The 12,773-nt window shown below is 40.9% G+C and overlaps 2 protein-coding genes across 4 annotated transcripts in view; both read left to right on the top strand.

Annotated features, from left to right (window-relative positions):
• The window catches only part of pde10a (phosphodiesterase 10A), a 75,232-nt gene extending 67,687 nt beyond the window's left edge, over positions 1-7,545 (top strand). The window contains exons 22-23 of one of the 2 annotated variants that reach the window (XR_013965303.1): positions 1,942-2,194; positions 7,431-7,545. Coding sequence is in view for 1 of the 2 variants with exons in the window: in XM_080782365.1 (XP_080638491.1) it covers positions 1,942-2,071 (130 nt within the window). In the remaining variant the exon portion in view is untranslated. Of the gene's footprint in view, positions 1-1,941; positions 6,806-7,430 lie in introns of those variants that run through there. The other variant, XM_080782365.1, reaches the window with a different exon arrangement.
• Positions 7,546-8,066: 521 nt separating this feature from the next.
• LOC308328019 (uncharacterized protein) lies at positions 8,067-11,913 on the top strand. Of its 2 annotated transcripts, XM_080781695.1 has the most exons (6): positions 8,067-8,107; positions 8,715-9,074; positions 9,516-9,673; positions 9,832-9,945; positions 10,674-10,733; positions 11,850-11,913. In XM_080781695.1, the coding sequence occupies exons 2-6, from the start codon at positions 8,723-8,725 to the stop codon at positions 11,862-11,864; spliced, it is 699 nt and encodes a 232-aa protein (XP_080637821.1). In that variant the 5' UTR covers positions 8,067-8,107; positions 8,715-8,722; the 3' UTR covers positions 11,865-11,913. The 2 variants fall into 2 exon arrangements, with proteins under 2 accessions (XP_080637821.1, XP_080637820.1); XM_080781694.1 differs by lacking the exon at positions 11,850-11,913 and having other exon boundaries at positions 10,674-10,776.
• Positions 11,914-12,773: the final 860 nt, after the last annotated feature.

The raw sequence follows: 12,773 nt of genomic DNA, 5'->3' as shown, positions 1-12,773 counted from the left end.
ATTAGATAAAACACGTTTTACCATTAATAACCAGCCAAAAATGTTGAGCCTATGAAATTAAGAAAAGGACAACAGAAATATGGTTAAATCAGTGGTTCTCAACCTTTTTACAACAAGCAGAACCACCTCAGAAAATATTTTCAAGTAACACCATTATGATTCATAATGATGGTCATTAAAATACATATGTTTGAGGGTGTGCGTATCAGGCTCACATGGCACATTCACTTCTCCTGTGTAAGTCAGTGCTTTAAACATGTTGTGGCATTCAGGGAATGCAAACATACGTTTCAGCTTGGCTCTCCACGTCATCACAGAAGCTCTGCTCTGCCAGGCTGATGGTGGGATCAGCCACTGATTTGTGTCGGGGGGGGGGGGGGGGGTTATGCAGCGGCGGATATAGCTGAGTGGTTAGAGGCCCTTTGGCTATCGGAATGTCACCAGTTTGACCCTCAGCTCGCCCCGTCTACATGTCTCTAGTCTGAGCAATACACTTATCCCTTAGCTAGCACAGTGTTTACCAACCTTGGGTCCGTGGGTAACCTTGGGTACATTTTGTCATGTCATTGCAAAATCTTTCAAAAAGTATGTGTATGTGTGCGTGCAACGCCGCCGTGCATATCGGGGGGGGGGGGGGGGGGGGGTGCTCCAAGGAAAAAAGGTAGGGAACCACTGCTTTAACAAGCTTGAACCGTACCCTCATTTGACTCCTCAGAGCAGCCATCTGCTGGGTGAAGCAGTAAAAGTAATTTTCCCTCCTCCTGGGCGGGTACCAGAAAATACTCCCTTTGAGCTTGATGTGTAAACGACCTCCGGCCAGCTCAGTGAATGGAACAGTCTCTGCATCATCATGCTTAATTTAAACCCTGTCGTTTAACTCTTGCCACATGCCGAAAATGTTCACCGTGCGAGACAGTCGTGTGAGTGCGACAAAGTATAAATCAGACTTCAGGCTTTACGGTGTGTATGCTCAGTAGGAGTAGAAGAGTGTAAAAAATGACCCAAATGGACAAAATTGTTCTTCTGGTGACTTTGCTTTCTGGCATTGTTAATTCTGGCAAACTTTTTTTTTTCGCTAGCTGTTTCTGCTCTTAATGTTGGCTTCAAAGGCTTGACATCACCACCGGTGTTGTGCAGTCATAAGACCGTGGTTACTTCAAAAGATGTCACCTGCTCGCTGGCACTTACATCAACAGTAGATGCACTCGCTTTTGGCTAGTTTAATCGAGTCATGTGTGCTAGCTAGCCAAGTAACTGAATATGTACCGTCCTCGTACCTCATGGTTGGGTATTAAAATGTGTTTTTTTAATGTTTATTATTACTATTTGTATTCATAAGGCAGTCCTGTTTCTTTAGACGCAGTTCAGAGGCAGGTTAGCACCGGTTAGAGGCTTTTGAGTCTGATGCCTAGAAAATGATTAGATGGTATTTGCACTTGAGCCACTTGGGGTATCTAAAATATTTTGGGCAAATCTTGAAGGTTTTTCCAAACAAATTAAAAAACTAGAATAAAATAAATTCTAAATCTATCAATTTTTTCCCAAAAATAGCAAAAATTGTAGATCTACAAGTTCGCAATGTGTCCCTCCCTATGCGTTGTGAGCCAGTAGAACAGCAATATTAGCTATTTGTTGTACAACAAAGTAAATAGGGCATTGGGGTCCACTTTGAGAACCAGGGTTCCTTGAGTGGATTCTAAATCGACCCTTGCAGGTCCGTAATTGGGGTCATTGACATTAAAAGGTTTGGAGAATCACTGACAAAAGGCTTTAAATGTTAAATTTGCAACACACACACATGTACACATACACACACACACACACACACACACCCTCGCCATATACAACTCTCCACAAAACATCCAGCTCAAGTGGAGTTAGGAGGTTTTTGTCAAAGCGCTTTTTGCCTGTACTGTATGTGAGGATGTGTTGTGTTTGCAGGGACAACCTTAACCAGTGGGAGATGATCGTACGAGGAGAGGCAGAAGACGACGTGCCGCTGAGCCCCTCTGTAGAGCCCGTGGAGCCCAGTGAGCCCTCTGACTCAGGCCCCGTCAAGGTGGACAACTAACTGTCCCAGGATCACACCCCAACATCCTGCCACAAGGACACTGTCTGGACTTCCTGGGTGGAAAGAGCTCGTTTCCCTGTTGTTTCGCAGGAAAACGCGCCGTAGCATGAATGGGTGCAGAAGGTGACTCAAACACACACACACACACACACACACACACACACACACACACACAGTTACCTCATCGGGTGACAAAGGTGTCAACACTGACAATTTCACCGGTCCCAGAGACTGACTGACAGAGGACGCCGGAGGGACTTGAACCATCCTCCCTATATGTCTGCTCAGCTTGGGAATTTCCTTTAGTAGAATGGACTCGAGTCGTTTGTATGTTTTTTGGGGGGGGTTGTTGTTCCATGTTATTTTATTATTTTTATTTGACTTCAGCTGGTTTTCTTTATGGTCTTGTATTTGCAGAAGCCTTACTCGCTGCACCTTTCCAGAGGCTAGGATGTGTGAAATCTTAGCTTCTGTTGGGTCAGACTTTCCTTTTTGTTTTTGTTCTTTTAATGGTACTGTTTTGCCTTCTGTGGTAGATTTATTGTTTGCATACTACTTCAGATAGGTATTCAGAGACAGAAGGAATGTTTATTTTTTAGAACAGTTGCATGTCAAAGCCATCTTATTAACCACTTTAACCCCCGGTGTGCCATGTTTGGGCACGTCATTATAGGTGAATGTCTTTAAAACTAAACAAATTTGAGAATATTTCGGATATAGCGGGTCTACAAGCTCACAATGTGTTGCAGTGCGACACACAGTGAGCTTGGAGATTGGCTTATTTTCTAAATAACACTTTTGTGGTTAAGTGGTTAAAAAGGTGACCGCCAGAATGTTTTATATAAATTTATTTGAGCAAAAATCCTTTGCAGTACTTGAATAAAATACATACAGCCTATTCTATGTGGAGATTACATAAATCCCCCACAAGTGATATTGTGCAAAACATAGATCAGTGGTTCTCAAAGTAGGGTCCAGGGACCCTCAGGTTTTCTTGAGCGTGTTCCAAATGGACCCTTTAAAGTTATCTAACTCTGAGAGTCTCAAGAGTTATGGGTGGGGGTGGGGGGGATGGTCCTTGAAATGAAAAAGTTTGAGAACCACTGACATAGTTAAAACTGTGACGGCAGGAGTTAAATAATGTCAACAAACCCAGCGGAGTCACACGAGAGTCACAATGTTCCAACCAAAAGTGGCCCCCCGACACAAAAACACCACTCCCCCCTGCCCCCCCAGTACTGAGGGACACAAAGACACCACTCCCCCTGCCCCGGCACTGAGGGATCTGCTGTATCCATCAGCTTGTGAGGTTAGCAGTACCTGACCTTGGGCTGACAGTTCGTTTTTTAGGATAACCGCTGAGTTCACAAGACAAAAAAAAAGGAACTAAGCACACAAATAGCATCAATAGGGATCATTTGCAGCATGCCTGGAGTATGTGCACCGTTGAACAATGTTCCCGTAGTCATAATCTTATGTGTACCGGCTTATACTGTAGATACTTTGGTCTTTGGAGTGGAAAAAAGCAACATTTTGGAGGAACTGAAAATGTTTAGCCTTCGAAAGTCGTCAATAGCTTTTTTGCAGAATAAAATAAAAACTTTCAGATAAAATGAAACACAAAACTACATGTAAGCTACTTCACTGTTTCGTCCCCTGGGAGACGCAGTGCCATGTTTTTTGTTGTTTTTTGCTAAAGAAATAATCAAATTTTACTGTGACGTTGATAAATATATGCAATGATCTGTCACTTACACTAATTCACAACATGCAAGTTTGGCATGATGAATTATTGAGTGAAATAAAAGGAGAAAGAGCGCAGTTAATAGTAGAGTCGTGCACAGTCTTAGCATTTTGTACATCTGAAACCAGATTTCATTTCCTTTGAAGTTCATAGACTATGAGTGTGGTTGAACATCGATGCCAATAGCTGCTCAACAACGACCTCTGATTAAGAAGCCTAGACACATCACTTTAGATCAGCGGTTCTCAACCTGTGGGTCTGGGCCCACTGGACGGGCCATGAGGATATCGCAAGTAAAAACTATGTATTATTATTATTATTATTATTTTATTTTCATACTTTCTTTATGTAACTTTCTTCTTCTACCCCGGATTTGTGCGCAAGTGCTGCTTGCTCAGGGGATACATTTAATCTTGACCATCAGATCAGAATTCACGTCAGATCCATGTGTCTAGGTGAGACATGACCTTTGACATGACTAAATCTCAATAGAAGAGCAGGGAGACAAAATACAACACCCGACTGTATGAGCTTTATTGTATTAATATACAGATTGGACAAAATTACATTTTATTCGTTAAAAATAAGTGCCGTTTTAAAACCTTTAAAACCCACTTTCAAGATTTTCAAGTGGGCCCTGATCCAGAAAGGTTTGGGAACCGTTCTTTTAGATCCTGCCTTCAATGTCCTCGCATAGCTAAGGAACAGGGGGGCCATTCTGAACACTAGAAAACATCTGCTACAGATATATATATTTTTCCACAATGTCTATAACTACTCCTTGTTAAAGGGGATGTAAGTTAGACGTTTTTGTTAAAAAGTTGTTTTCAGTTTTTTGTTCTACGTTGGAGCTCTATATGCTAGTAATCATTGCTACAGAGTGTTTGTTCAATATCAGGTGTCTCTCAATCTCGCCAGCTCTTTAGTAAACAGAAAAGAATCAGTACAGCCATTTTATCCAATCAGGAGACATTATTGGCTTCAGCTTTCAATTGTACACAATTTTATCACTTCCAGTTTTACTTGTGTTCTGCCTCCTTATAAAATTAGTATCCTGACTTGAACATTTATTTTCTGATTACTAAAGAGCTGGAGGGATGGGGAAACCCTGTGTTGCTGAACAAACACACTATAGCAATTATTTCTATTAGAATATACAGCAATTTAACACACTTATTTTAACAACAAAATATGGCATACACGCTCTAAGTACATCACAAGTCTATCCTCTTTCGTTCACAATCTGCAGTGAAAACGTACGTATTTTGTTTCCTTATCACTTGTAAGGATTCAATTATATCCTCCCTTATGCTGACATTTTCTCCAGAACAGAAGTGAAGTGATAATTCTGCAAAACAATTTCCAAGATCTTCCAATAGACAGATTTTGTGTCAAATTAGCATCCCAGTGGACACAGTCCCTCCATGATTGAAATGATACTGCTAAAACAAGCCTAAGAGTGAGAAATTACGATTTTGTTTAAAGCAACACTGGGTTCCAGGGATCCCCAGGGGTCCGTGACGGGGTTCCGGGGGGTAAATGATTGAAAGTTAGGAACCAAATGGACCCTTACACCATGATGATGTAACCGTGTAGATTGGGGGTCCCAGAGATTGAATTTTTGTTTTAAATGGCTAGTTAACATATAGGTTACAACAGGTCTAGATGGGTTTTAAGAACCAAATGGATACTTAATAAGTTTGTAACTGACAGTGTACAAACGGGTCCATTTGGTTCCATGTGTGGCCTCATGCATAGCAAACTGGGGGTTCCTCGAAATGAAAGATGTTTGAGAAGCACTGGTTTATGTTGTTGCAGATCCTTGGTGGGGGCACGTCACGTGTGCTAGTTCACCATCACAGTTTCCATGATGCGTTTTGTCTACAGTAGTTATACGTTTCAGAATTGCTTCCAGTAAACCTTCAAAAACAAGAGCAACAATAGCATGATGCACCTAAACTGAACTTTATATGATTTTATTACATACACAAGTAATAGGTGTATAAATGTGTATATGCTACAGTTTAGTTTGTACGGAATGAGATGTTTGCTCCGACGGTGCTAAACTGAATGGCAGTCGTGCACTTTCTGACTGTGTGTGTGTGTGTGTGTGTGTGTGTGTGTGTGTGTGTGTGTGTGTGTGTGTGTGTGTGTGTGTGTGTGTGTGTGTGTGTGTGCGACCCATGCGCGCGTGTGTGTGTGCATGCATGCGTGCGTGTCGGTGTCTAAGCTTTAGATTTGTTTTTGTTATTTTCACCAAGACCCACCCCACCGTGAAACATGGAGTCCAACTCACTGCACTGTTGTTTCTTATTGTCTCTGTCGGGTGTAAAAAACTCATATGTCCAAAACTGTTACTTTTCAGTATTCAAATTCAAAAGTAGCAAAAGTAGCAGATCGACAAGCTCAAAACGCGTCACTTTGCACCGCGCTTCGAGCTTGCAGATCTGCTACTTTTCATGATTTTGTGTGATGCTGTAGTACAGTATGATCGAGTAGGCTGTTAATTTACGGAGAGAAAAAAACAATGTTTGAATATGGACATAAGAGGTTTCTGCCCGACAGCAACGTTATGCTTAATTTATGCTCCTTTGTACGACGGTGGCATGCTCCGAAAATAGATCTATTTCCATCGCATGACACCGTCATACAAGAAAGTATAGATGGGGATTTACTTTTCAGCACCAGTTATAATCCCATTGTCTGCACTATGTTTAGCATATGATTATCATTACTATTATTAAATGATTATTCTTATTATTGCTATTATTACTATTGTTATTTTCTTAGAGTTAAAATTTAAATTAACTTATATTTTTTTATACAAAAGGAAAAATGTTGGCCTTTTTTGTTTTGTACAAAGTGAACATTAAAAGATAAACAAATCGGTCTAGACATGTTACTGTTATCCAAGATAATTGAGGAATGTCTCAACTGTAAATGTAAAACAGTAGAACCCTAATGACTTTTATTAAATACCTGAAAATACACATGACTTTGCCTGCTCATTCTTTGTTTAAAGACAAGGATTTGTTTTGCTTATACAGTATATTTTAATTTCCTACTTAAACAGTATTCCATATTATGGGGAAAGTTTGCGCAGAAAATTGCAGATCGACAAGCTCACCTTATGGTGATGTGACCATAGGTTGTGCGTTGTGAGCTTGACGATCTACTATCTTCAGCAAAAGCTTTCCGCACAATAACAGAAAACGGAACATACACTAGTATAGCGCCCTGAGGGACTCCGCTCAACCATATGCTGAACTGCTATGGTCAATTGTTGCTGTTCATCAGTGTTAGTCCTATTTAGTCTTCTGAAATTGTTTAGTCTAGTCTTAGTCGAATAAATATCAAATTATTTGTTTTTTAGTCTAATGCAATGCGAATTTCGCGAGAAAAGATTTAATCTTAGTCTTCTTAGTCAACAGAATGAACACTGCTGTTCATCATCGTTCCCGTACCCAAGAAACGCCTCTCCGGCCAGCCTACAGTATATGACTACCACCTGGTTGCACTGATCTCGTGAAGTGCTTTGAGAAGCTAGTGAAAGACCACGTGTTCCTCAGCAGCATCCCTGCTGGACCCACTGCAGTTTACCTTCCATCCCAACAGATCCACATGGATGACGCCATCTCTCGGGTCCTGCAAGGCACCCTCTCCCACCTCGACAACAACAGGGAAAGGGGGACATTGACGCTGCCTGGCAGAAACGTCTTATCTCCATACTCTTAACGTTTTGTGTTTTTTCCCCGTAATACTGACATGATATACTGATCATGATACTGATCATGATACTGTCATGATTGATAATGACAATGATACTGACCATGATACTGTCATGATTGACACTGACAATTGACTAACCACTTTTTTTCTTTTTATTATTATTATAAGCCCTTTGCGTTCCAACCCTCGAAATGCTTGATATAGGTCATGGTCAATGTCATTTATATACACAGCTATGTCACACCTCTGTCCCATGATGTGCAGACAGAAAAAACAGATCCTTGTACATCTGTTATTTTTTGCAAGGAGTAAGGTGAATTGTGGCCTTGATGTGTATTTGCACCATCTTGTGGCGTATGTTCATATTACAGTCTATGGTGTTGAGTTGACACCGGGTGTCTTGACAACCTGCCCTGTCTGTCTGCTGGTTTAGCAGACGATAAACTTAGTTTGTGCACATGAAAGTAACTTTTCATTTTTTAGTTGAGTTTGAACAGAATATCAAGCTTTCACTTGCAGATTTTTCGTTCAACTAACCATTTACGCAGCATTTTCATCCACGGGTAAGTATAAGAGCATCATTATTTACTGTAATTTTGTAAATAACGAAACACGTTTTGTTTGCTCACTACCCCTCTACAGGCAGCATTTTAAAGTTAAAAACTATTCCAATTGAGTTACCACTAGTCAGCACTTCTGTCACAATAAGCGCATGGTTTGCCAGGTTTGGCGAATTGTGCTAATACTAAACCAGAATTAATCACACAGTGATATGCCAGGTGAAAGAAGCGCTGTCCCCCGTTGAACAGTAGCCTACCACTAATAATAATAATGCTTGTATTTTGCTAAGAGAACTGTTGTAGAGTTTAATTGATATTAATTAATATTACTGAATTCATTTTACCCATTCTTGACATTATTCCGGTAGTGTCTCTTCCCTATGGTCGCTTTATCGCCTTTAAGGCGTATTACTGGTAATATTACATAATATGTAGGCCTACATAATATAGGCCTACATTTATATTGTAGTATAGACTAAAATACTTGATAATATCTGCCTAGTGGTGATAATATATAATTAAACTCGTCTGTTCAATTATGCATTGTTAAATACAGTGGCTAACACAATTACCGATGTGAGCTTTGCAATAAATATTCTGTGTTTTACAGGCTAAGCCATGTCGAACTGCAAACCAAAGCTACACAGAGACCTCCATAGACTGCTCCTTGCTGCTGAGGCCGGACACAAGGCTGACATCCTCACCTACTGTGCCGGTCACCTGGGACCCCACAGCCTGACCCCCAAAAAACACCCCCAAGATGACAAGACTACAGCACAGCCTTTCTGGAGGTCATCTGAGGGCTGCAAAGCAGCTCCAAGTCCCCAGACCCTCCTACAGAGACAGAAGAAAGCACATCTAGTAGTAGTCAGTGCAAAGCCGATGGACAACTCTCTCTCTGAGGTCATTCACACCACTGCTGTAGTGGCATCAAATGGCAGCTTATCTGAACAAGAAGACTCCACAGCTGGTAAGTCATCACATCAATGAAAAAGACAACACTCAAACTCGCTGTAGACTAGGGTTTTGCATTTTTCATTAGTCTTGAAATAGTTTTTATTTTGTCAGGTTAAAAATAATGAAACCAATCTAGCAAAATATTTTTGCTAGTTTAGTTTTCTTTTATTTTTTAAGGTTTAGTTTTAGTTTGATTTTAGTGTTGTGTTTTTATTTATTTATTGTAATATGGATTAGCCACTATAGCCAGGGTTAAGATTCAACAAGGATCCGAATAATAGCAAAAATAGCTGATCCTTCAGGCTCACGACGCATCTCATTGTGACGTGTTGTGAGTGAGTGGTGTAGTTCGTTTTGATTCAAATAATAATAATAACATCAATTATTATTATTATTATTATTAAATCCACAGTTACTGTATAGTTACTGTATGATACACTAACCCCGCTGTTAGACGCTTCACAAAGACGCCTAGTCCAGACGGAGTCACCTGGACTAGAGGGAGACCGCATGCAGCACAGTGGCTGCTCCAGCCATCCTCGCCTGTGGGAGCCCAGGTGCATCATGACTGGTAGAAGAGCTGCAGAGATGCACCAGAAGAAGCTGGAAAGAGTACAGTGTCACATTTACATCACAAACTGTACATAAATAGGCTATGGGAAAATATTATACTGAACAGTATAAGATGACCCACTTTTGTGTGTGTGTGTGTGTGTGTGTGTGTGTGTGTGTGTGTGTGTGTGTGTGTGTGTGTGTGTTTCAATGCCCAGGAACTGCAGAAACTGTGCGGAACCAGTGGAGACCGCCTTGCGGTCTACAGTGACGTCTTTGACGATGTGTGTGACGGCTCACGTATATTTGGAGGCATCCTGAGGGAAATTAAGGTTTCTTTTCATTTCCATTTCTTCTCTGCCTAGTGCCCGAAGTCACATTTTTAGCATGAGCTGCTATCAGACGCACACTTTTTAATGTCAAGCACCCCCAAATGAATATGTGGTCGCTGTCAGACAGAAACCTCTTATCTCCATGCATAGACTCCATATTTTAACTTTTTAAGTAGCAGATATAAGAGCACAAAATGCAGGCTTGTACATCTGCTACTTTTGCTATATTTGAATTTGAATCCTGAAAAGTAACCGTTGTACATATGAGGTTTCGACATGACAGAGACATAGGCTATCCCTGTATTTGTCTGCAATTCATTATTATTATTGAATTCATTATTATTATTATTATTATACAAGATGCTATTAATGTTTCCGAAATATTTTAATATAATATAAATAATATTATATTTACAAGATTTGTTGGCAGTAGCTGATCTAGCTCACAGAGGCGTTGTGAGCTTGTAGATCGGCTATTTTCGAATAGCCTAAGTATATGGGTTGTGGACTGTGGAGCATCCACTGTTCATGACAGTTGCATCGTGCATGACGCATTGTGACCTTGTAGATCTGTTTTTGCCATTTCTTATCTTTTCTGAACATTTTTTGCCTAAAGCAGCCCAAAGTAGGGATGCTAGGTCGAAAATGATTAATCATCTCCTGAAATCCATTATTAATTCATTATCAATAATTATAATTAAGTATTTTTTATTTCTGTTACTTTTTAGGTAGATTATGACCTGTACCTATATGACACCATGGCCTCCCAGTCATCTCTCCAGGACAAGGTCAAGGCCAAGTACACTCATTTTGCACTGCTTTAATTCCAAGAAATTATGATTGTCTATTAGGCTAAATTAAATTAGCATTGTGTGTTACATAATTAAATATGTCTAGGTAGGTGAATATCTCTGCTGTCGGGAAGAAACCACCTAACTCCAAAATGGTCATTTTTCAGGAAAGTGTTTTATACTACTTTCCATTGGTTCAATATTTTGACATAAAGGTGGTTCAACATCACTGATTTATGCAAAAATAAATTCCACTCCCACAAATTTGTGAAGATATTACAGGCAGAGGCAAACTGTACAGAACATGATAATCCTGTTTGACGGTCATTGTCACATGACTCACAAACCTCTCACCCAATTGGAGTAGGTATACTGCCTTATTTGTTGATGATGTTCATTGTTACATCATTTTCAAAGGAAATCATACGGTGTTGCCTGTGCTTATGGCGTGGAGAAGCAGAGAGACTACATTTTGAGGCGCTCTGAGAGGGCCAAGTGGCAGAAGGTTACAAAATAATAGGCTATTATCATTTTTAAATAAATGCTACTGTCCTTCAAACTTCAATCAATAATCACATAGCAACAACAGAAACCTTGACCAGTGCTTCTCATGTATCAGTTAAACATGATGTATACAGATATACGATATATCGATGCATGATTATTGTCCAATAAAATAAAAAATCACACCTGTGTGAAGTGAGTGATGCAACTCCGTGTGGGGGTCCCCGGGGGGTCCCCGGAAGTTTCAGACCCACAGGAACGCGTCCAGGGTACCGGCCCGGTTTTCGGCGAGCCGTACCGTGTCCGAAACGGTCGAGAAATGACAGAGTTACCGTGTAGGGGTCCCCGTGGTGTCCCCAGAACATCCAGACCCCCAGGAACGCACCCAGGGGGCTGGCCTGGTTCCAGCAAGCCGATCCGCGTCCGAAATGTTTGAGAAATGACAGAGTTACCGTGTGGGGGTCCCCAGGGGGTCCCTCTACTGTACTGTACTCATTTGGGGTGTTACAGTACAGTACAGTGTACTGTACTGTAACACCCCAAATCATCACAGTTAATATGTGTGTGTGTGTGTGTGTGTGTGTGTGTGTGTGTGTGTGTGTGTGTTAGGCTGTGCAACAGTGACACTTTGAACGCTATTGTCGTGCTCGGACAGACAGACCCATGCAGGGACACACTAAATTATAGACACTAGTCCTTACCCGTTCTGAATATATGAACAGCAAATATATATATAGTAAATATATATATATATATATATATATATATATATATATATATATATATATAATATTAGTGTTCCATGACATGAAAATGTTTGAGAACCACTGCTCTGAAACAACATTGGACAATGATGTTTGACAGTCAGCTATATTGTTGCTTATTGTAGATTTATTTTCTGATTTTCTGATTTATTCTGGCCTGTTAACATTTTCATAGACCTGGTTGCTTGTTTCCCTCTCAGTCAATGTGGCAACCCTGGTGATTGCCCAACACTGTTTTGTTCCTAATGCTAATGTAGCTTAGCAACAGCTAGGAGAATGCAGTAAGCTGCTGCGGTTTAAAAGTTTAGAAGTTTTTTGCGCAATTTATGTCGCCGAATGTATGGATATGGACTTATGGCGCCATCGCTGCCTCTTTCTTTAGTAGAATTTACAGTTTTAGCGTCCCTCTCACGCACGCGCGCGCGCGCGCACACACACACACACACACACACACACACACACACACACACACACACACACACACACACACACTGTGAAGGCCGTAGTACTGTAAATATGACATGAATATGAATGCAAAGTAGCGGTCCATGTGTGGACAGGCTACCTGTCGCCGCGGTGCATGGTGAGATGTGTGCAAACCGTGTAGTTTATCAGGAGAAGACTACCAAAGGATGCAACACGCACACACACAGTCAGCGGCGCCAAATTGTATAGGGCACAATTTGTTGTGTTGCAGCGCTAGCTAGAGGAAGCATGCCAGTGGGGTAACTGTGGGAACGGTGGCCTGTGATGCAGGTGTCGCTATGAT

This window comes from Protomyctophum bolini (assembly GCF_963924005.1).
Source record: "Protomyctophum bolini genome assembly, chromosome: 14".
NCBI classification, from domain to species: Eukaryota; Metazoa; Chordata; class Actinopteri; order Myctophiformes; family Myctophidae; genus Protomyctophum; species Protomyctophum bolini.
Note: the sequence above shows the minus strand (reverse complement) of the source record. Positions and strands in the feature narration are given on the sequence as shown.

Bases quoted from the DNA above. Each gene is read 5' to 3' on its own strand.
- LOC308328019 (XM_080781694.1), top strand. From the start codon at position 8,723: ATGTCGAACTGCAAACCAAAGCTACACAGAGACCTCCATAGACTGCTC. The intron at 9,075-9,515 runs GTAAGTCATCAC...CCCCGCTGTTAG, and splicing joins ACAAGAAGACTCCACAGCTG to ACGCTTCACAAAGACGCCTA. The intron at 9,946-10,673 runs GTTTCTTTTCAT...GTTACTTTTTAG, and splicing joins GCATCCTGAGGGAAATTAAG to GTAGATTATGACCTGTACCT.